This window comes from Acinonyx jubatus, chromosome C2 (assembly GCF_027475565.1).
Source record: "Acinonyx jubatus isolate Ajub_Pintada_27869175 chromosome C2, VMU_Ajub_asm_v1.0, whole genome shotgun sequence".
In the NCBI taxonomy this organism is placed as follows: domain Eukaryota; kingdom Metazoa; phylum Chordata; class Mammalia; order Carnivora; family Felidae; genus Acinonyx; species Acinonyx jubatus.
In genome coordinates, this window is record NC_069384.1 from 67,512,878 (window position 1) to 67,537,288 (window position 24,411).

Consider the following 24,411-nt stretch of genomic DNA (forward strand, 5'->3'; position numbering starts at 1 on the left):
AATCTTCCCAGGGCAGCCCAAGGGACAAAACTTGGGGCTCTAGTCCACAGAGTCCACGGGTGGGGGGGGTGGGTGGCAGTTCTCATGGATCACCATTACATAAGGAGTTCCCCAAGGGTGATGGGTCTGCCCTCCTGCTTGGCCACACCTGCTCCTGGCCTTCAGAATGTGTCCCGTAAACCATTAGGGGAGCCTACCACGTTAACCCCGTGGCCCAGTGATGAAAGCTCTCACCGTGTCCTAAGTGCATTCAGTCTGTGTTTATGAGTCTGAGTGAGACGCTCCAGGGATGGGCAGAAGTGCTTTCGAGAACGCTTTCTCTTGCTGTCTGCAGTGGAGTGAGCATGTGGAACGGAGCCAATGTCTGCTCGCTTTGTATCCTAGTGGCTACTAAATAGCAGGTGGTCAGCCAGAGTGTGCCTCCCCTCATGTAGGGGAGGCTCAGTCAGTTAAGCATCAGACTTCGGCTCAGGTCATGATCTCATGGTTCATGGGTTCAAGTCCCGCATCAGGCTCTGCACTGCCTGGGATTCTCTCTCCCTCTCTCTGCCCCTCCTCTGCCTCTCAAAATAAATAAAACTTAAAAAAAAAAATAAATAAATAAATAAATAAAGGACAGGTGAAGGGAACAGGGGACATTCTAGGGCAAGAGAAGACAGTGCTCTGGTGTGAAGTGTCTTTGAAGGTGTGCCTAATAAGGGCAGAGGCCTGGGTTGAAGGTTCTGTTCTGCTACTTACTAGCCCTGTGACCTTGGACAGGTCTGTTTACTCATCTGTAAAATGGGACAATAGTGCATATTCTGCCTTCTTTCCAGGTCCCAGTAAATGAGCTTTTTCTAGAATATAAATATGAGATCCCATTTTACTGTTATTTTTCATCTGGGCAGGATTGTTTCAGAGCATTCCCAGAAGCTGATGGGGAGAAGTGGTGCATGCATTGTTCAATGGCTCTTTCTTGGGTGAGGATCGCTTGGTTGTTGAGAGGATGCCCCTGAACAAAGTCCTGGGCATCATAGTCAGCCCCAGTGTTGAGGATGATTTGCTGTGACCCTTAAGAAGTCTGGAGTGCATTGGGACTTACAGGACTGCGGGTCCTGGGGCTTGGTTTTAAGTCCAGACTCTGACAGCTAATAGCTGTGGGATCTTTGGCAAGTCGCTGCCCCCTCTGGGCTTCAGTTTATACTTGTGTGAACCATGGAGTTGAATCTTCCAGTTTGCTCTCATCCCTAAATAGCCTGGTTCAGAAAATCCTGGAAGCTGCCAGGCTTTGTGTGTAGTGTGTATGTACCTAAGTGTCCTCCAGTCTTTTGGGGGGTCTTTCTGTGTCTCCCCCCATTCTGGGCGTCTGCTTCTTAGGTCTCTCCTGTTTTTTCCTTAGAGCCTCTGTCCTCTCTCCTGCTTTGTTCCCTCTTCCTTGCTGGTTTCTGTCGCCTCTTCCCACCTCTGGGTCCCTGCCTCCCCCATTTGTTTGGTCTTTTTCCTCTGCTCTTCTTTATATGGGTATTTCTTTTCCCCTTATTCTCAATTTCCTGGCTCTCCACTCCCTACCCTTGCCTGTATGGCTGAAAGCACCCCCCACCCCACCCCCACCCCTACCTATGCTGGTTTTCTCCCAGGTCCCAGGCCTGGTAGCTTGTGGCTGTGAGGTGTCTGTAGGGTGTCTGGATTCTATCCAGGGGTTTGTTAGCTGTCCCTTCCCCTCCCTCCACCTCCTGGCTCAGACCTCAGCAGGCACGCTCGGGTTGGCTGGTGGTGGTTGTCCGGCTGTTAAGCGGGTTGTGTGCTAGGGAGTTGGTATTCCCCTCGTGCCCTGCAGCCTGGCATTGGGCTCGGCCTTGGCACGGAGTGCTGCTGTCAGGGCAGCTGAGCTGGAGCCAGCAGGCGGGAGCTGTGCCTGGTATGCTAATTCCTGGGGCCGATTCTCACTGGGCTGAGGCTGCATATCGGGAGCTCACTGCTTTCTTTTCCTGAAGGTTTAAGGTCATTACCTATAGCCACATTTTCCTTCTTCTCCCTTCTCTTTCTCCCATCTGCTTTAGTTTCCCCAGAGCAGTGCTGGCTTCCAGATCAAGACTTGGGGCCTTCCAGGGCAGGCATAACATATTTTGAAGTCTTATGTTTTCTTCTAAAAATTATTTGCATTTAGCATTTGCTTCTTCATGTGTAAGCATATTTAACATCACTTACTGGAGCTCAGTAGACAGAGCCCAGAGAGCCAGAAGTGCAGGGCCTCATCCCGACAGTGAAAAGACAGCATCATTCATTCATTCACTCCTTCGCTCAGGCTATTTAGAGAGTGTCTGCTAGGTGCCAGCTGCTGTTGTAACTCTGGGGAATCAAACAAAGCCCTCACCTTCATGGAGCAAACATTTATGATGGGGGTGACAGTGGACACGGTCAGATGTGGAGCTGTGCTCTGTGGAGAGAAAGACCGCGGGGAAGGGAGAGTGGGAATGTGGGAGGTGCTTGGCTGAGGCTCTGAGATCTGTGACAGAGGTGCTCAAATAGGCCAGGAAGCCACCTCCCCAGTGACCCCCCTGAGAACTGTGCATTATTGCGAGCACGCGTGTTGTGCGCATTTGTGTGTGTGTGTGTGTGTGTGTGTGTGTGTGTCTGTCTGTCTGTAGGGAGCAGGGGAGAAGAGAGAATCCTGGGGGGAGTGTCATAACCCAAAGAGGGAAGTGGGTTGCACCAAGTCTGCAACAAGGAATCCTGTGGCAGGGACAGCTGTGACTCACTTAACTGGAGTGGGGGGGCCACAGGCCGAAGGCAGGGCCAGACCCACAGCCAGGGGTTCACTCTGAGGAACAGGCGGGAGAACCTCTGTGTCCCCCCTCCCCAGCTCCACTCAGCCTTGTTGGTTCCCCTGGTTCCCCTAAGCCTGGTCTGAGCTCCCCGGGGACCCTACTGCTGCAGCAGCAAGACTTTTCTTTGGCGTGGGTTCTGGCAGAGCAGGCAGGGATTGGGGTTAGAATGGTTCTGAGCCCTGTCCCTCCTCTCTCTACTTTATGAAAGTCACGGGAAGAGGCTGCCAGCCAGGCTTGAGGGAAGAGAGCCAGCGTGGGGTGGCGCTTCTCCCCTCCGGTTGGCTGCCTTGCAAAGTCTGAGCGGCCACCTCAGGTGCGGCAGAGTGGGCAGGCCCATTGGGTGCCCCTGCTGGATGCCAGGATGGGGCTGAGGGAGGCCTGAGGTGCTTGAGATTGTTGTTGCAGTTGGGTGAATGGCAGGTGGTCACCCAGAAACAGTTGAGATTGGCAGAACAAAGCTGGACAAGGCAAGTGCCAAGCGAATAGTTGTAAACATCCCAAGTGGAGTTCCTCTCCTGGGGAATTAACTCAGGCAGGGAAAGGGCACCTTAGATGCAGTTGTTTGCAAACAAATCTACCACCTGTAATAGAAGGGCTTCACCACAGAGCCCCTGTGGGCAGGGCAAACCCAAACTGTAATAGCCCTTGTCACTTGGAGGCGTGTATGGCATCCCCACGGGGCTTTAGGGGACGAGTTTCTAGCAACTGGATTCCGTGGGCTGCCCTTCCAGGAGCTTTCTGATGTATACCCTCAGCCCATCTGGATCTCCTCCCCATCTCTGCTTATCTACCTTCTCTCTGGATTCCCGGTCTCTAAATGCCCTTGCCACCTTGGGGGAGCAGCCACTGTATTGTCATTAGCCTTTCCTTTTGGAATTTATCATGCATTTCTTTTGAGTCCCCACTGTTTGCCAGGTCAGTGGCTGTGGTGTTGACTACCACAGGCAAGACTAAATAGGGAGGGAAAAGCCTGGGCCTGGGTTGGGGTGGGGGCAGGAGGGCAGCCCCCTCTCTGACCTACACACATCTCTCTAGTAAGACATGCTTCTTGAATTGCAAAGTGTGTTCTACACTTAAAATGAGGTCCCACATTTTTGCTTGTCCATTGATGAATGTTGCTTTTAGAATTGAGCTGAATGGTTGAATTAGTCTATCTGTATTGGGGCTGGTGCACAGCTGTGTGAAGCTGATGGCTGTAGAAGGTAGTGAGGTATGTAAACAGGTGAGAGATGAAGGGACTTCTCTCAGGTGGCTGTCATACCTGGCAGAACAAAGTTTCTCATGCAGTGTGGTCAGTGGGAACCAGTGGACTTGGGTAGTCCAGATACCCTCACTAAGTCCATGTGGCTCTGGAGAGAGGGCCCTGCATGGGTGGGGTAGCTGGCTGCCTTTGGCTGGCCATTGGGCAGACTTGGCTGAGTATGGTGAGGTTATGGGGAAAGCTATGAGACAGATGGGGTCTCTGAGGGCCTGGTGGGAGTCATAGGGGAGGCCAAACTTTGGAAAGATGAGGGAAAGGAGGAAGAGCCAGAAGAGGACAGTGGTGTGCATCAGGATCACCTGGAAGGCTCCTTAAGACATAGTTGCTCAAGTACCCGCAGAGTTTTGATTCAGCAGATTTGGGATGGGGCCGAGAATTTGCATTTCTAACAGGTTCCTGGGTGGTGCTGATGCCGCTGGTCCAAGGACCACATTTTGAGGTCCGTTGATCTCACAGGAAGGAAACCGGAGATGAGATCAGGCATGAGCACTCTGTAAACGCTGAGTGGCACCAGACAGACGTTTCTTATCAGAAGAAGTGTGAGAGTGTGATATTGCAGGAGCTGCACCTCGCTGAAGCGTTCTCCTCTCTCCCTGTGGCTTCTGTCAGTACCTGCTCAGATTTCGTAACTTCTTCAGCCTTGTGGGACATTCTCCTCTTATCCTGGTCAGATGGTATATAGTAGGTGGGATATGGTACACATTTGAGCTTAAAAACAAAAACTTGCTTGGGCCTTAGGCAGAGAGTCTGAAGTAATGGTCTGGGAAGGGCCACGTTAATCTGTATTCTTTTAAATTTCCCAGGTGGTGCTGATGAGCAGCCAGGACTGGGAGCCACAGATCTATACTGTAGTTGGATTTTCTTCTTAGAATGGGCTGTACTCCTGGGGACTTGCTTTGTCCAGAGCTGTCCATGTTGCCCCTCTGCTTATCTCTGTCTTTCTTGATCAGCCCATATCCTTTTGGTTACTCTGCTTCCTCCAGTTCTCTGAGAGCCCACCTATAGTCAGGGCCTTTCCTGCTATTGAGAATTTCAAGGTACCAGGCTTTTTTTAGGCCACGAGCAGATTTTACTCTGTCAACACCTTTGTGAGGACCTCAGGTAACAAATGGTTTCGGACATTTGTGTCTTTTCAGTGATGCTGAGAGTAGAAAATTGTGCAAGAAGATGAAAGTTGACCTGAGCCCAAAGGACAAAAAGGTTGAATTATTCCATTACCAGTAAGTACATGTGGGCATTTCCAATTTCCAAGTAAGTGCTAGAAAGCTTTCATTGGTATTCCCAGTGAACAGTTTTGAGTTAGGTTAATTTTATTTCAGTGTTTTTCTTCTGTGTTTACAGTTCTTTTTTTAAAAAAAATCTTGAACTGTGTTCAATAGCTGAATGTTATTAAGATGCTGCAGGAAACCAAAGGTATGTATCTTCATAACCATTCTTAAAGTTAACACCTTTTTCTCCTCATTCGACAGGGACGGTGCATTTCATACTGAATATAACCGAGCTGTGACATTTAAGGTAAATTTACCTCCCTCATTCTCAGCAGAGGTAGAGTCTGAACAGATGCCAAAAGCCTGGCAGGTTTTCTCTGAGAGAAGGAAGGGCAGATTGCACAGATAGCTCTTTCAAATGACCTGAGGGATTCTTATCTCTAGAGCACATGTCAGCAGAATATCTGGAAAAGTTTGTAACCGTTAGCACAACGGGGATGGCCAGCCTTGTAGATAAGTGTGTGAATCTATCAGCAGAGGCATGTGGGTGAGACATGTGACGTTACGCCTCTCTCCTCCAGAGGCCTGGGTTTCCTTTTGCTGTGGCTTGAAGCGCTCCTTCATCTCCACGGTAGTGTCCATACTGGCTATCCAGAGTCTGTGGGGCACTTAGCACAGGGTGCAGGACACGGGCAGGTTGGCACCTGTTGGCTGATGCACTTCATTTCAGATGACACGCCGATGTCACTGAGTCATTCCCCTGCTCCAAGTCCGATTTAGCAGTGGATGGAAAAGCATCAGTGAAAATAGGTGTGGAAGGTCTTTGACCCACCACCCTGAGTCCTTCGATTGCCTTTGGATTCTCCTCCTTCAGCTACCCATTCTCTTCCTCAGACAAGTCTCCTATCTCTGGTCCGGGCGGCATGCCTCTGCCCTGTCTGGGGCCATGTATTTCTTCTGTTCTCAACATAGACTGAACTTATTTTTTCAGACTCTCCTGCTTTGCGCTCCTCTTTCTGTCTTTCTCCATCTCCTTCCATTCTTTCCTGTTCATCCATCCGTGCAGCTGTCAGTGTCCCACTCCTCTACCGCTCTTCCTCGGCTGCCTGGTCACTTCTTGCTTATCTACCAGCACTCGTTCTTTTTTAAGTTGCTACAGCTTTACCTTATACAGATTCAGCCTGATTACTCATCTTAACACCCACTTAGACACTTAGAGAAAATTCTACCACCTAGAGTTTCTTAACCTCTTGTTCTGTGTTAAGATGTCAGCCGAAGCCCTCAGAGAGAACACGCACTCCCCAGGAACAATGTGTAGCCGGGCAGGGCAGGGGAAGTGCTATGCAGTGATGGAAGGGGGTGCCGGGGGCTTTTAGTTTTGTCTTTGGAGGCTGTGTTCAGTTTACATTTAGCGGCTCCCTCTGAGCAGTCTGTCCTGGGATCATGGAGCAGGAAATAGCAGCTGCTCAGAACTGTAGTAGCTAGGAAGGAGCAAGGAGCCCAAGTGGTCTGAGCTTGCCTAGGTCGGGAGGCTGAGTCCTGGCCTCTGTCCACCCCTTACAAAGACCAGGTGTGTGGCATTTGCTCACTCTTCATCCTTCCTAGGATTTCTGCATCAATAAGTTGGAGAAGCAGGCTGAGCATTGGACAGGGTCAGAGTCTTTAGTGGAGAGAGGGCATCCTTAGTTCAAGGGTTCCCCAAAGCCCACAGGGTCATCAGGGACTGGGGTAGGGTCCCTGGAGTTCTCAGGGCAAGGGTAAGCAGCATATTGTTTCCCATAACTGCCTGATGGCTTCTGTTCATCATTGAGCAGGAGCAGCTGAGACCAGTGCCCTCCTTGGTCACAGGTTGGTTTTCTTCTCAAGTTTCCTCCTGGGCCTCCATCTCCAGAGAGACAGAGGAGTCCCTGCCAGGGTTGGGTGCCCAGTTGCAGGTTCCTGCTCTGGCTATTGTTGTTGTCATCCTGTGTGGTTCTGGGGGGGGCCCAGTCACAGGCACCACGCTGTGGCCCCTAAAGAAGCCAGAGACCAGACAAGTGAGGGTAAAGAGCAGGAAGCTCAAAGAGGGGAACTTCCTGTATAAGTGGCCTTTTGCTGGTCAGCAGTCTGTCCTGCAAAATCCTTATTATGTGTCAGTGGTGAGGACTGGAGATGCCTGGAAGCCAGGATTCAGATGACCCTCTGACAACCTTCTCCCAAGACCATGTAGCTATGAGTGTGGTTTCCCAGACGTGAAGATGTCCTGAAAACCAAGGTGTGGGTGTGGGGCCATTTCCCTGGCATTCAGAGCACCCAGGACAGGATGGCTGAGGGAGTGGGGTGTTCCCCATGCGGCTCCCTGCAGATTTTTCCACCCAAGATCTCATCGGTTACAGTGCTTTGGAGAGAACCTATGGATGGAATCACTCAACTTCAGTTAAACAAGAATAATCTCCACCTGAAAAGCAAAAGATTGCTAGTATGATTATTTCAGTTCTTACGTTAGAAGAGGTGGCTCCTTTCCTCTTTGCGTCCACTTTTGTCTTTTCTCCTTGATGCTGAGGCAGGGGTGGGAGTCGGGGAATGGGAGATGGTGCTAACCCTTTAACTCTGCTTGTGCTGGTGCGTGGACAGGAGGCCCCTGAGAGCAATAGTTCCTAACCGATTTTGGGTTCCTTGTCCCACTGAAAAGGCATGGATCTTCTCCCTAGAAACAGTGTGTTTGCATGAAGTAAATGTAAAATGTTGTCATGTGAGTAAATGTAAATGTTAAGTAAAGTAACATGAAGAGTAATGCTTTCATGTGAGGCTGGGGTTTCACAGACCCCTGAAGGCTGCCCGTGTACCCTAGATTGAGAACCCCTGCACCAGGCATTTTCTGAAACAGGTGGGCAGCTGTAAGCATCTTTCTCACATGGCCCAGGTGGGCAGGCGCCTGTGCAGCTGTGGGTGAATATGGGTTTCAGGAGGCCCTCCAGTTCCATTCTGGTTTATACTGTCACAGGGAAGCTTTGACAGGGACAGAGGAGGCAGACCTGCCTTTGCCATGTGGAAATGGCCCTTTCTTCTTGCCAGAAGGCGTTTCACAGCCCCATTTGGAACAGCAAGGGAGCATTACCTGAATGAAATTCTACGAAATCTTAGCTGTCTCCCATTTTTCCATAGTAGCTCTTCCCAAATAATAAGCTCACGGAGGTCCTGTGTGCGTGACCAGTGGATGGCTGAATGCACAGCCTCCCTAATAACGTGTTTCCTTTTCTCACCTCAGCCCTCCTCCCTCCCACCACACTTGTGGACACATTCAGGTTGTCATCTGCTCTTTGGGACTTGATCGAAGTGGACAGAAGTCACAAAATCTTGCATCAAATTGGGGACGCTGAAGGCTCTGTCTGTTGGCATGGAAGCCAGCAACTCCCCTCCAGGGTTGAAGGGATGGAGGTTGGCTGGTTTCTGGTATTCGTTCCTGGCTCTCATAGACTTTGAGCACCATTTCCCAGAATGGCTGTCTGAGGGAAGGCTGCTTCTGTCCTGGACCAGTGAAGTGTGGCAGGGTTAGAGGGCAGTAGAGGGACAGCGGGCCTCCACATGGGAAGATTGTGTCTTTCCCAGAGGGAGTGAGATTTGAGTCAGTTGTCCACATGACAAAGGCTAGGTAAGTCCTTTATCCTGAAGGTCCTTGTCAGATCTTCATCCTGGGCATGTAGAGGGAGGGTATTCAGGCAAGTAGGCAGTCACAGAGATGAGCACCCTGCCCCTGGGGGCTTCCCGGCTTGAGCTCCTCAGAGGATGATCAAGATTTAACGCACTCTCAAACCAGTTTAGATCACAAAATATTGAGCAGGTGGCAATTAGGTGTGCTTACCTGCTTGTGTGGTCAGCAGTTTTGGAGGCTGCACGAATGTGGAATCCTTGGACAGGACTGGAGACCTTTATTCAAATTGATTAGAAAGGCTTCCTGGAGGAGATGAGACTTAGAAGCATGAGCCTGTCTCTGGTTTGAATAAGCCAATGAATTATCTCAAATCTCCTCTTTGATGTCCATGAAGAAGCACAGTAGGTATGGATCAGCTGACCAGATTAAGGTGTCACGTGGCTGAAAAATTTTGGTGGAGGTGGTGGGGGTGCATTTTTAGGGCCCTCAGCAGTGAAGTCAGTGGGCAGTGGAATGGCACCCCTGCCCCCCACGGGGTTGCCCACGTGCGACATGCAGACCCTCTCCAGGCACGTGGGTCTCTGGGCAGAGAGATGGGGCAGGTTCCTGATTTCCCCACCTCCCTCTTTTCCTGGCTAAAACGACTTTTCCCTTCTTTGTTCTTTTCCTCAGTCTATAGTGGCCTTTCTGAAGGATCCAAAAGGGCCTCCACTGTGGGAGGAAGATCCTGGAGCCAAAGACGTTGTCCACATTGACAGTGAAAAGGTAACTTATTTTGCATCGATTCTGGTGGACACTGGAAGCTTCCCCCAACCAGGGTCTCCCTAGGAGGGATGCCCAAAGAAATGAGGAATGGGACTTTTCAGAGACCAGTTGTACTTTTCTCCAAGGGAGCCGGGCCCCTAGGCCCCTAATATTTGTTCTCCTTCCCAGCTCCATGACGGAACCTACAGGAGATCACAGACTGGCTGCCTGAGACCTTGCCTGAGACCTCCCATTCTTCACTGCCTTATTTAATGTATTTTAATGTGTTTAGATTTTTCTCAGAGAAATATCCATTTAAAAAGCCTTTCCTTATTATGTAACCCAGTCATTGCTGGGATTGGCTGTGTGTGTGTGTGTGTGTGTGTGTGTGTGTGTGTGTGTGTGTGTGTGTTTAAAAGTAAGTTTTGTTTTTTTGTTTTCTTTAAGAATAATCTCAGAGGTTTGGGTTGGAGTTCCAGAGACTTGGGTCAGATCTCTATAATTCTAAGTCATGTAAATTTGAGCAAATTATTTACCCTCTTAAGTTTTAATTTCTGGATTTGGCTGGGCTAGGGAGTTAGGGAGTAGAACAGTGGTTCTGATTTATAGTCTCCATACAACGTGACCCTCCTTTCTAAGCCTGCCCCACCCGACCTGAATGTGCATCTTTATCCATGTATTGTGACACGTGCGTACCTCATTTGTTTGGCTGTGTCTTCACCTAAGGATGGGCAAGAACGTCTTTGTTATATTCCAGATGGTCTGTGAGGCAGGCAGTGCTATTTTGTAGATGGAAGGAGAATGTCCTTTTTTTAAAAATCTATGAAATACTGTTGACATACAGTGCTATATTAGTTTCAGATATATAACATAGTGATTCGACAGTTCTACATATTACAGAGTGCTCACCATGAGAAGTGTGGTTACCATCTGTCATGATACAAAGTTATGGCAGTATTACTGACTCTGTTCCCTTTGTTGTACTTTTCATCTCTGTGACTTATTTCTCTTATAATTAGACATTTATACCTCTTTTAAAAAAAATTTTTTTAATGTTTATTTATTTTTGAGAGAGAGAGAGAGAGAGAGAATGCAAGCAGGAGAGGGGCAGAGAAAGAGGGAGACACGGAATCCAAAGCAGGCTCCATGCTCTGAGGTGTCAGCACAGAGCTCAATGTGGGGCTGGAACCCACAGACCGTGAGATCCTGACCTGAGATGAAGTCGGACACTAAATTGACTGAGCCACCCAGGTGCTTCTGGACATTTATACCTCTTAATCCCCTTCACCTATTTCACTTATGCCCCCACTCCCTTCTCTCTGGCAACCACCAGTTTTTTCTCTGGTTTTATCAGTCTGTTTTTATTTGTTTGGTTTTGTTCGTTTGTTTTGTTTCTTAGATTCCACATATAAGTGAAATCATATGGTATTTGTCTTTCTCTGAATTATTTCACTTAGCATTACCCTCTAGATCCATCCATGTTGCTGCAGATGGTAAGATCTCTTTTTTTTATGGCTGAGTAATATTCCATTGTTTGTTGTGTGTGTGTGTGTGTGTATATATGTATATATGTATGTGTACATACACACACACATATATATACACATACATACATACCATGTCTTCTTTATCCATTTATCAGTTGATGAACACTTGGGTTGCTTCTGTATCTTGGCTGTTGTAAATAATGCTGCAGTAAACATAGGGACATGTATATCTTTTCAAGTTAGTGTTTTTATTTTCTTTGGGTAAATACCCGCTAGTGGGAATTACTGGGTCATACGGGATTTCTACTCTCAATTTTTGGGTGAACCTCCATACTCTTTGCATAGTGACTGCACCAGTTTATATTTCCACCAAGAGTGCATCCTTGCTAACACTTGTCATTTGTTTTTGCGATAGGAACTGGAGAATGTTTGTTCTTATCTTGATAACATGAAATGTACTTTTTATATTCCTCTGCCTCCCCTCCCTTTTCATTTAAAATTATTGACCCTTAATGTTTGTTAATCCAGAAGAAAAGGATGCCATTTATACTTTCTGGAGGAGGGATCATGTGTGATCGTTACGGGCTGGGCAATTTGAATTAAGGGGCTGGCCATCAGCATTTCTCTGGGATAGAAAATGCCAGTATCATCAGAAGGTAACAAGTATGTTGCTGGCAGGGGAAGAGGGGCAAATGTCAGGAGGTGGTGGCATCTGTGCCCGTAGTTATGAGGAAAACAAGCAGCCTAAGCTCACTGTTGCTCATGGGAAGATTTTGTGATAATGCATGTTTCTAGCCTTTCTGGAAAGTGATTGCCTGCTGTCTCCTTCCCCTGAGATGATCATGTCCTGAAACTCCTAAGATTGCTCTTCTGTAACTAGAAATATTAAGGAGAAAAAAAATGTTTTCACACCTGTAGGCAATCCTCTTGTTATACTTGGTGCTGTTTTCTCTTTTGTAGAAGTTTAAGGTACAGCCGCCTTTCTGCTGATAGAATCTCCACATAAAATAACTAAAAGTTCCCAATTCAAGTTAATTGCCAATTGTATTTGTGAGGTTAGTATTCTGCACTGTTGAAGGTAATTAAGCATCTTTGAATGTAATGTAATGATTGTTACTACCCAGGGTATGAAACCAAATGGCTACAGGCTCAGAAAACCCTTTTCTTCTCAGATCTCCAGGTTTTTTCTCCAGGGATTTCAGAAGATCATTTTCAAAGCGTTTGCATTTTCTACCCATAGTCAGGGTCAAAGATCTTAGTTGCTAATTCTGTTTTGTAAAATTATATAATTCTAGTTATGTAAACAAGGGTGAACATTTTCAGAATTTATTATAAAATGTTTTAAATTCCTACAAAATATTTGTAATATTTTTTATCTAACTGAAAAATTATAAGCAATGCGTATTCATTGTTGAAAATTTAGAAAATACAGCTTAAGTTTAAAAAGAAAAACAAGTTACTTTATCCCTTCCCATTGAGAAGTACCCACTGCTGGTATTTTCTGTAGCCTTCCAGGCTTTCAACATAATGCATACATATTTTTACTCACAAAAGTGTCATTACATTTTATATGCTGCTTTCTAACTTGCTTTCTTCCCCCCACTTAACGTAATAGGCATATCTTATTGTGACATTAAATATTCCTCTTCATCGTTTTTAATGATGCAGTAGTATTCCATAGAGCGGGATGTACCCTCATCTATTTACCTAATGCCTTGTTGCTGCCAGAAAGCTGCATTTCGCAATCTCCTTTTACTTTCCTTATTATTCAAAAGAGAAAAACCTCTAATTTTCTTTTATGGAAACTGGTTAGAGAAGCAAATTATTTTAATCAAAACATGCTTTGTCATTGCGTTTCTCTGCAGTCCTTGATAGATTTGCTTTTTCCGGAACATCGTTGACTTTCGTTGGAAGAAAGGTCTTTGACCCTGCTTTACACTGAAGTCTCTCCATTAGCACTGTTGTGAAATATAAAAATGTCTTTTTTTTTGCATTTATTGTATTTATTTAACAAATAATTATGTATTGCATAATAATGTGCCAGGCACTGTTTGGAGGATTTTACAAATACAGATGATCTGTACCCCATGGGTACAGGAGGGCATGTCTCATCTGTGTGTTCCTGTGCACACAATGGGCTCCTGGGCACATGGACGGTGGCGGTAGGGCTGGGGAAAGAGACAGTGGGTTTGGGTTAGCCCTGTGTGACCTTAACCAGCAGATCTCCGTCTAGCCAAGTTGGGCCACGTGAAAACAACCAACCCCCTACAACACAACCACTCCATAAATCACTTGAGGGGGCAGGCTGGTTGAGCCTCACAGGACATAAATAGTTCCTTGCAGGTTTTTAATCGTTCAGGTGGAGCTGCAGGTAAAGCTGGTAGCCTGGTCCTGACTACTTCATCATACCAGGCGGCCTTGGGAAAGCCATGTGCCCCCTTGGGGCCTCAGTTTCCTCATCTGTAATATGCAGGGATAGTACAGATTGTCTCGATCGTCCAGCTCCTGACAGGCTGAAACTCTGGCTGCATGCCCCAAACCCCACGTCAGACCATGGGACATCTGAAATGCTGGACAGCTCCTTCCACCATGGTGGTGCCCCCACCCTCCAGAGCTAGGGGCATGTCGCCTCCCTGTTGTGTTATTTTGTGTGTGACCTGCCGTGTTCTCTCTTTGTGCCTCAGGACTTCAGACGGCTCCTGAAGAAGGAAGAGAAGCCCCTCCTGATGATGTTTTATGCCCCCTGTGAGTAACCTTTCTCCTTTGGGCCAGAGTTCATTGTTCAGCCTCTTGGAGGGGCAGCTGGGGGTTGGGAGGTGGGGGACTGGGAACTAGCCCCAACTCTCTTAGAATGTGAAGTGCGTCCCTCACCCCATCTCTCCGTCTGCCTCTTTGCCTTTTCATTTGGCTCCTCCCCTCCTACTGTCCACATCAGTTTTTCTCTCACTAGAATCTGCATCCTTCTGCCCTCCTTGCCCCAAGCTCTACCTAGCAACAACACAGGTCTCTCCAGGTATTCCTTTCCCACCAGCTGTGTGCCTGGTGGAGCTGTGTGCCAATGGAGCCATGCCTCACCCTCTAGGTCCACTGCTGCTCACCAGCCAGAGCCTGGCCAGCCCCCCAAGGCAGCCATTTGCCCAGCTCTGGCTCCTGCACACCTCTGCTGGTGTCACCTGGGAGGTGTGGGGGAATCAGGACCAGGGAGAAAAGGGCCTCATATTTTGGTTCATTCTCTAGATGAGGCACAAAGCCATAGGAACAGCAGAAAGATCATTGAGATGACAACCAGAAGACCTAGGTTCTAATTCCAGCTATGCCAACAATCGAGCTGGGTGACCTTGGTCAAATCCTTTGCTTTCAAATCCTTCATCTTCAAATCCTTCACGTCTCTGCCCCTCAGTTTCCATTGCTTTAAAAAATTTTTTTTTAATATTTACTTATTTTTGAGGAGAGAGAGCGTGAGCAGGGAAGAGGCAGAGAGAGAGACACAGAATCTGAAGCAGATACCAGGCTCCAAGCTGTCAGCACAGAGCCCGACATGGGGCTCGAACTCAGGAGCCATGAGATCATGACCTGAGCCAAAATCGGATTCTTAACCAACTGAGCTACTCAGGTGCCCCCACCCCCCTCAGTTTCCATTTCTATATGAAAAGAGAGTGTATCAGAGCAGTGGCTTTCAGACTTTTTGACTGTATTTCCTAGTATTAATTTAAAAATACTTTTCATGGCAACCTGGTGCTATAAGTATACATGTAACTTATATATACTTACAGTAAATAAGTTGACTAAGTAAATAAGCTGAAACAACAGTTTTACAAAACCATACTTACCCTTACTACTTGCCATCTACTCTGCCAGATGTAGTATGCACTATTTCGTTTTTCTATTTTGTTTTATGTATGTATGTTTGTTTGTTTATATTTGAGAGAGAGACAGAGCACAAGCCGGGGAGGGGCAGAGAGAGAGGGAAACAGAACCTGAAGCAGGCTCCAGACTCCTAGCTGTCAGCACAGAGACCGATGCGGGGCCCAAACTCATAAGCCATAAGATCATGACCTGAGCTGAAGTCGGATGCTTTAACCAACTGAGCTACCCATGCACCCCAGTCTATTTTGTTTTATTCAGAAGTTACTGGTTTTTCCTATAACCCTCTAATAGAGGGTCTGCAAACTATGGCCCGTGGGCTGTCCATCTTTTTTGGTAAGTTAATTTTTGTTGGAATAGACATATTCATTTGTTTATAGATTGTGGCTGCTTTCAAAAGCTAAGCAGAGTTAATTAGTTGATAGTATGTTCTATAAAACCTCAAATATTCTGCCTGGGCCACCCTGGAGTCTAACAGGTCCTAACCCACAGATTGAAAAACCCTGGAATACAGCCTATGTAAGGCCCCTAGAGCTGTGGCTCTGTGATCTGCATAATGCCCTTCAGAAAACTAAAGACTGGAGAGAGAGGGGCCATGTGTGGTGGGATGTAGGTGTGCCCTGGCCTGTCCGTGGCTTGGAGGAGTATCAGTGGCTATCATCCATCACCCCACAGTGGACTTCCTTCACACACCCCAGGCCCCTTTCCCCTCTGGTAACCACTGAACTATGAGTTTGTTTTTGTTGTGTTTTGTTTAGTTTAGTTTTTAGATTTCACATGGAAGTAAAATGATAAGGTTTTTGTCTTTCTCCTTCTGACTTATTTCACTAGCATAATGCCCTCAGCGTCCATCCTTGTTGTTGCAGGGGGCAAGAGTTCATTATTTTTTATGGCTGAGTAGTAATTCTGTTGTGTATATATGTGTATGTGTATATATACATATATATATATATGTATATATACACACGTATATATACTATACATACCACAGCTCATTATCCATTCATCCACTGATGGACATATAGGTTGTTTCCATATATTGGTTATTGTAAATAATCCTGCAATAAACATAGAGTGCATGTATCTTTTCAAATTAATGTTTTTATATTCTTCAGATAAATACTGTTCCAGTAGTGGAACAGCTGGATCATATGGGAGTTGTATTCTTAATTTTTTGAGGAATCTCCATACTGTTTTCATAGTAGTTGTACCAACGAACGTTCCTACCAACAGTGTACAAGGGTTCCTATTTCTCCACATCTTCGCCAACACTTGCTATTTCTTTTTGATAAAATCCCTCTGACAGGCGTGGCACACAATGATATATCATTGTGGTTTTGATTTGCATTTCCCTGATGAGTGATGTTGAACATCTTTTCATGTGTCTGTTGGCTCACTTGATTGTGTTGAATGATCCTTTTAATGTATTGTTGAATTTGGTTTGCCAATATTTTGATGAGGATTTTCACGTCTATGTTCATCAAGGATATTGGCCTATAATTTTCTCTTTTTGTGGTGTTCTTGTCTGGTTTTGGTATCAGAGTAACTGGCCTCATAAAATGTATTTGGAGGTATTCCCCTCCTTTTCAGTGTTTTGAAAGAGTTAGAGGAGAATAGATATTGAATCTTTGAATGTTTGAAAGAATTTATCAGTGAAGCTGTCTGGTCCTGGACTTTTGTTTTTGGCAGGTTTTTGATTACTGATTCAATCTCATTGCTAGTAATTGGTCTATTCAGGTTTTCTGTTTCTTACTGATTTAGTCCTAGAAGATTATATGTTTCTAGGAATTTGCATATTTCTTCTAAATTATCCAATTTTTTTGGTGACTAATTGTCCATACCAGTCTCTTAGGATCCTTTGTATTTCTATGATGTGAGTTGTAACTTCTCATTTCAGTTCTATTTACTCTTGTAAGCCTGCCTTGAATCCCTTTTCTTGAGAAGTTCTTTGGACAAAGACCCCTCCCATTTCCACCTGAATGATCATGCCTCCCAACATGGCTGCCCTTTTATGAGGTTCTGGTGGTTCTGTGGTTAGTTCACCATAACAATAGCCTGTCCCCAGCCCCTGTTGATTGCTGGGTATCCCCCTAACCCAGCCTCCTCTCAGATACCTTGCTGGCCTTAAGGGTGTGCCTGCCTATAGAAAGGAGGCCCTGGTGTCCTACTTCTAGTTAGATCAGGCTTTGCTCAGAATGGTCATGCACTTTAACCTTGGGTCATTCTCTTCTTTAATGTTCACTGGTTGGTTTCACGCCTTTTTGTTTCTCCTTGGAGGGATCTTATTAACTGCTTAGCTGTGAGTTGCTTCAGGAATTGTCCTGCCTACCCAGCCCCTTGAGGAGAGGGCCCCCTTTGGTTTATCTCAGAACCTTTCAGGATTCAATGTATGGGCTAGATGAGATTAAAACCGAGTATATGTCTGTATATAGTTCGTGTCACAGGCAGGATCATGGTATAGTCGTGTGGGTTTCATTAAAATGACACTAGTCCATCACTTACAAAGGTGGTTCCCTAGCAGTTTGCGCTGGAATGTGTGTGCCATCTCCCCCACCCCTTTCCCAGGCTGTCTGGGAGGTTGCCCATCCTCCTCCCCATAGCAGGCAGAGAGGCATGCATAGTTATTACCTTTATATAATGGAAAGTGGGATAGAAGTTAGGTCCCTTGTTGGTGTCACAGAGCAGTTAATAGTCGAGAAGGGAGGATGAAAACTTGGAGCCGTTAAGTTCAAATTTGTGAAGGGGTCAGCCTGGATGGCCTCCTGGGTCCCAGGTAATCTCAGGACTCTTTTGTTGTTGTTTTTGTTGAAACAGACGTGTGCTTTTTATTATACTAGTCCACTCAAGCCTTCATGGCCTCATAATTCAGCTTATTCCTGGAAACACACCAGTTCCCTAACTGGGAAGTCTTTTAGGACTCTGATCCTTTGATCATGTTCGGGGTGAATGAACCCAAAGGCAGTGGGAGGCTTTACTTGTGACAAGGAATCTGGGTCCCTGGGACCTATTGTTTATTCAGTCAATGTTGACAGAATTAGTGAGAAAATAGAAGGGTGACCACTCTAACTTTCAGGGTTTGAGAGTGACAATTAGTCTTATCTCTTCCTGTGCCTCCTGGTTGAATCCATTGAAAGAGATTCAGATAGGGATCATGGTACCAGCTCTATTTTTGGTCAAGTTAAATTGGAAACTGGCTTGGCCTGTAGCTTCCTATTACTCTTCCATCACCTCTTCACCTCACTAACTTCTTCTCCCAGAGCTGCTGGGCTCCACCCATGGGGATCTGGGGGGGACATGAGGGTAATGTTGCTGCAGGCTGCAGATGGGCAGAGCTGGAAAAGAGACGCCACCCCTGTGGGAGTAGTTCATAAATTAAGCTCCTGACTGATGTGGCCCAGTGGGCGTCAGACTCCCACCATCTCATCAAGCCACTGAATAAAGAGTAGATGAACTCCAAGTGCACTCCCCCCTGCCCCCGACTTACTTTCCCTCCTGGGAGTGACATCCTCTGTCCCCTGTGGCGTGTTCCCCCACTGCAGACCTAGCAGGTGCAGACACTCAGGTCTTGTATTGACAGTGCCTTCCTTGCTGAGCGTCCGGCTCTGTCCTCCCAAGTGTTGGCTCTGCCCCTCAGCCTTCAGGGGAGACTCTGTGTCCACTCCATAGATGGGAAAGCTGAGGCTCAGACTACTCGCTCAGTCTTAGCACAGGCAGCAGACAGTCAAGGGGAGACCTGGGTCTCATGCTCCCCAGAGCTGAGCATCTTGTTTGCTGTGTGCCCCCCGTTGTCCCTGCTGTGTGTCATCCACCATGGAGCATGGGCACCTGGCTGGGTCGGCCTTGTTGTCCCTGTTTCTCTCCTCTGTGAGTGTCCCACCATGGGAACAGTGTCCCCTGACAAATGTCATGTTCTTTTCTTCATGACACTTGTGGGGATGGGGCTGTGTGTGGCAGCTGATGGAGAGAGGTGCATCTTGTCTTCTGAGGACAGATGCTGCGGGCTGTCCTTGCAACCACTCCCACACTCCTGAGTCTCCCTGAGTCTGAGCCTGAACTAATGGCATGAACCTAAGCCCAGGCTGGTGTGTGTACAGTGTGTGTCCGTCTGTCTGCTGGGCAGGAATGTCACAGGAGGACCATGGGCATTTGGGGCCCCCTGCATCACATTTGGTCCAGCGGACTTGTGCTGGGGAGGTTCCTGTGGAACCTTGGACCTGCTCACAGTTCTCCAGTGTCTGTATCTGGCCCCGTGGGTGAGAGCACCTCTCCGATCTGTATTACTCTGCCCACAGTCTGCCAAGGTGTTAGCTAAACACGGATTAGAGCTTGTCCACCTACTGCTGCTTGGCCCTGTCCCCACTGTCATGTTGAGATGAGATCCAGCCTGACACAGGCGTCTGGTCAGCTTTGGTGTCTACAGCCTTCAAGTGCATCTCAAAGCCTTTTTGCAGCAGAGCGGCTGTCAGAAAGAGTAACAGCCTGACATGTCTGAATTCCTTATGTCTGAAGAAACTGGTACATGTGTCCTGTGGGATCACTATGGAAATGTGGCCTGCTCTGATCGATGCGGGGGCGGGGTGGGTGGAGAGGTTTTAAAACAAGGTCGCTCTGAAGTAGTAGTGGATGTTTGGGGCCTGGCTGTCTTGGCCCTGTGTCCCCCAAGGCTTGGGGGGCCTTCATCATCCCAGGAGAAGAGTGACCACAGAACCCCACAGAGGGTTGAGCCAGAGACATCACAGAATCCTCGATGTCAGAGCTGGAAGGGGCCTGAGGTTGTCTGCTCCAACCTTCCTCATTTGCCAGAAGGAGCCATCACCCAGAGAGCCATGTCCAGGGCCACCACGCAGTGCATCCAGGGAAGACAGGCCCTCAGGTGTGCCAATCCTGGCCTGGTGCGCCTCCTGCAAGGCCCGAGTCAGTATTTCACACCCAGCCCGTCTCCACTCACTGCCCAGTTATTCTTGTTGATTAAGAAAAGAGGCATGGAAATCCCAAGAGTCATTGTACCCGTGGTTGCACATTTTTCTTCCTAATGGCATCTGATTCAGGTTCATTTACAGTCCCTGACTGTGCTTTCCTGTCACCTGTTCAGGTTCCCTGTATTCCTGTTGAACTCATGATCAGCCCTAAACTCTTCCACGCTTTGACCTTCTCCAGCTGTGTCACATTTGCTTAGTCAGTCCCACATTTATCGAGGGACTGCCGGGCTGTGTCGTGATCTACACTATCAAGATTGTAAGCTCTTTGGAGGGCAGGGCCTCTATTCCTTCTGTGTCCTCAGGGTCAGCAGCAGTCCTGCCCTCCTGCAGGCTGAATAAAGGTTTGCTGGCAGAGGTTAGCCTGAGGGGAGGGAAGCCAGGGCATAGGGGTCTAGCACCCACCATAACCGAGTTTGTTTCTCTTCTATCTGTGACCAGGGTGCAGCGTGTGCAAGAGGATAATGCCACATTTCCAGAAGGCCGCGACCCAGCTGCGAGGCCACGTTGTGAGTGAGGCCCATGGGCCTGGCAGGGCTGGCCAGCTCCCAGACTTCTCCCTCTCACCTGGAGAGGCAGTGGGAGGAAGGGGCCTAGGGTGCAGGGAGAGGGCAGGTCTGCAGATCTCAAGGAGTCACCCTCCCGCTGCCCTGGGCATGTGACTCAGACCTGTTCTTGGTGGATGGCAAGAACTCCCCAGACTTGCTGGGACCAGGAGAGTTCAGTGCTTGTCCAAGCAAGGCCAGTGATGAAATAACCAGGAAACCAGCAAGAAGCCCAGGTGGTATTGCTGGGTGGCCAGGGGCCATCAGCAGAGCATCAGGGCTCCAGAATTACTGGGGCTGGGCTCCAAAGCAGGTCAAGGCTCCCAGTGCTGGGCAGCCCACTGGCGGCAAAAGGGGCATGGTGACCAGTGGTGGGCCCAAAGCAGATTCATGGGAAAGTTTCCTGCCAGGCTTACCAGGGACATGTTTTATGTGGGGCTGGAGGAGCCGTGGAAACAACAGCAGAAAGAGGCAGTCCAGGTGGGGAGTCGGACACCCAAACTCACAGGCGCTCTCTGAAGGAGAGTGTGCAGTGTGTGTGTGGGGGGGTGGGGGTGAAGCAGACAGGAGGCAGGGTTGTGTCAGGAGTGCCCATCTTTCAGGGACAGGAGGGGGAAGAGGAGCCCCTGAGGAAACGAGCCTCAGGAAGGAAGAACAACCAGGATGGTGTAGCAAGGGCAGGGGAGACTGGACAGTCAGACCTCAGCAGGCTGAGGACCACTCACTGATGGTCTCAGTCATCTCGGCAGCCTCCACCTGCCAGCCTTGTCTCTTCTGTGCCACGTGTCTATCTAGTTTTGTGCATTCCCTGAGCCACACGAATACCGAGGGTTTTTTGTTTCGTTTTTGTTGGTGGTAACAGAAAAATAACTGTTGGCCCCTCTAGGGAGCATGGAAAAATCCATATGCTTTTCATGAAAGGTTGTGGGGAGGAGAGCCATCACCATGGGGGCTGGCCAAAGTCCCACTAAGGGAGTTCTGATTTCTTAAAACTGAATCATGATCTTTACAGATCAAATGAAGTTGGTGATTAGTTCAGAGTCAATTTAAAAAGTTTACATGGGCATGGTGACACAGCCCTGCTAGCCTAGCCCGCTACAAGCCTGGGTTGTAAAGAACCAGTGCTTTCTCTTTGGACCTCATTCTGGGGCAACGCCAAGGTCCTGCTTGTTTATCACTAATGAATTTTTAGCAACTCACCTGGAGATGTTTGGCCTCGGGGCACACATACATCACTTGGGGGAAGTTTCACTTCGCATTTTGGGGCCTTAATAGATAGCATATATGACGATTATTTCGCCTGGAGAAAAGACTTAATTATCCAGTGTTCTCCCTACTCATAACTCGCATACCCTTAGAAAACTTCTCCACTCAACTTCCTAACTCTGTGGTGCGGTGGAAGTTAAATAGCTCCAGCCCCAGTCACATCACAAATACCTGGCCAGCCCCACCAAAGCAGGTAAGGTCTTGGTGCTATTCTTGTGCACCTTCTGGAAGGTTCCCAGCCAATGCTGCATCTACCTGCCAAACTCAGTGTTCCAGTCCCTTCCATGCTCCCATAGAGTTTGTCCTTGCCGTGCACGGCCAGGTCTGCTCATCTTTGCTTGTATTCCAGATCACTTTCTTCACCAGTTGCTACTAATTATAGTATGATTTTCTCACTGTAGTGTGAGCTTCTTGAGCACTGGGACACTGTTTGGTTCACATCTGTTTCTTCAACACAGAGCACAGGGCCAAGCTTGTGGTACCCCATACATACGGATAAGTGAATGAATGAATGTGTGGCTTATCACTCTTGAGCACATTTTATTTTAAGCTCGGTATTTACATTAAAAATGTTTCTCTTTTTGAAGGAATTCAGAGCATCAGTTATTAAGGACAGAGACAGAGTGGGAAGGATGTTTGTGAGCTGAGGGCTTGCCCCTTGGCCCTGGGCTCATACTATGCTCTTTCTCAAGATTATCCCTGAAGATTATTTGTGTTAAGGGTACTTGGTTCCAAAAAAGGAAACAACAACAACAGCAGTGCCTGCCTTTCCTGCCTGCACCCAGGTCAAGAAACATAAAAAGTAACCCTCCCAGTTCCCTAGACAACGTTACAGAAAACTCAGTGGGATCTCCTGAGTACCTGGAGAGCCTGGCTGGTCAAGCCCAGCTTTGGCCAGGTGTTAGTTACCTTGGCCTAAGGCATCTGTGTTGTATGAACACATTCATTTCCTTCTGTATTTTCTTGCTTGGGGTATGTTTTGTTCTGTTTCTTAGGAAAGCATCTTTGGAAAGTTCTTACCCTTTCCTCACTCCATAAATAGGGAATGGTCTGGCCACATAGACACCACCTTCTACGAGAGGCCTCTGGAGGCCAGGGCTCACGGTGCAGCCACAGCTCCCCAGAGAGGGTGATTAGAAGCATGATTCCTTTCCGTCCTCACATGCAGGGCAGAGGTGGGCTGCCCCCGGAAATCTAAAGCCTACCCCTCACCACTGCTGAGACCTAGCTGAACTGGCACCTCGTCTCCTCTTCATCTCTGTCATCCACGAACCCTTTCTGGCTAGCCCATGTATGTGGCAAGGGTCAGAAACCTTCCTCCTCTACAGATTTCTTGGGAGGTGTCCAACTTGATGATGTCATGAAGATGTAAGCCAGGCCAGAGCAGGGATGCTCAGCCTTTGCCATTTTCCAAACTCAGTTCTGCCTCTCTTTTGTTGTCATTAATGTCTGGTGAATCATCAGTGTCTATCCCACCTATCCCTGCTAATTGCCATCCTCGTCAGCAGCCGTTGCTGCTCCCTGTCTCAGAGCGGCTGTCAGAGAGAGCCTGTCCCCATCTGCTTCCTCTTCCCAGCTTTGCTAGTTACTGAGGTCCACGCTGAGTCTTTTGTTTCTCTTGGCCATGATGGGCCATCTAGATGTAAACACCATGACATGGGGTGGTCCTGGTGATAGACCTGTGCACATCAGACTCTGGATCTGGCTCTTACTAACCGGCGAGGAGATCTTGGGCAAATAGGCTCGGAGTCTCTGTTTCCCTATCTGTAAAATGAGATGATAACGCAAACCCTGCCCACCTCACTAGGTTGTTGTGAAGAGCAAGTGGCTGGTGTGTGGAAACAGCTCTGTGAGCTACAGACACTTCATAGACACACTTCCTATTTGTACTTCCCATTCCTCCCACTCACTAAATGAGGGTGCTCCCAAGATTCTGCTTTTTCAGCTTCTTTTCTTATTAGGACCAAGGGCTTGGCACCGTACTTTCCTTGTTGTGATGGCCTCTCCCTCAGTGATTTTATCTACATCCATAATTTCAACAAAATGTAGCTCCATGGAGCCTGAGTCCCTGACCTCCAGTATCATGTATCAGATTCCCTGCTTGACATCTTGGTCTGGATTTTTCTCCCTGTGTCCCAAATGCAGAATGTCTAAAATAAAATTCAGTACCTTTCCATCCAGCAGACTGGCAGCTTTCTTTCATGACTCTTCCCAAGTACCCCAGGCTCCGCTGACAACGTGCTTTTTTGCCAGGGCATCATCACACATCTCTCTTCCTCACACCCTGTCCTCTCCCATCCTGGGTCAGGCCCTGGTTAGCCCACACAGAGTGGTTGCCAAAGGCTGCTGATTTCTCTCCCTGACCCACGACTCACCCCTTACAGCTTGACCTGTTTATATTTTTTTTTTAAAAGAAAAGAATGCAGCTGGAAAACCCTCCAGCACCTCTTGAACAAAGTCCTGGTTTCTTAGGCACTAAAGCCTTTTCCAGAGTGAGTTCACTGAACCTGTCCAGCCTTCTCTTCCTGCCCCATTCTGTGTCCTACAGTCCAGTTAAACCAGCATATATTCCTTACCTCTTCGGCTGCATCTTGTTTTGTCTTGCTTCCACGTTCTCTTTCT

The 24,411-nt window shown here is 47.8% G+C and overlaps 1 protein-coding gene across 1 annotated transcript in view; it reads left to right on the forward strand.

Annotated features, from left to right (window-relative positions):
- Window positions 1-24,411, forward strand: part of PDIA5 (protein disulfide isomerase family A member 5) — a 91,087-nt gene that overhangs the window by 28,039 nt on the left and 38,637 nt on the right. Inside the window, exons 4-8 of the mRNA XM_027061005.2 lie at window positions 5,205-5,288; window positions 5,538-5,583; window positions 9,580-9,672; window positions 13,823-13,883; window positions 20,420-20,487. Of these exons, the coding sequence (XP_026916806.2) occupies window positions 5,205-5,288; window positions 5,538-5,583; window positions 9,580-9,672; window positions 13,823-13,883; window positions 20,420-20,487 (352 nt within the window). The remainder of the gene's footprint in view (window positions 1-5,204; window positions 5,289-5,537; window positions 5,584-9,579; window positions 9,673-13,822; window positions 13,884-20,419; window positions 20,488-24,411) is intronic.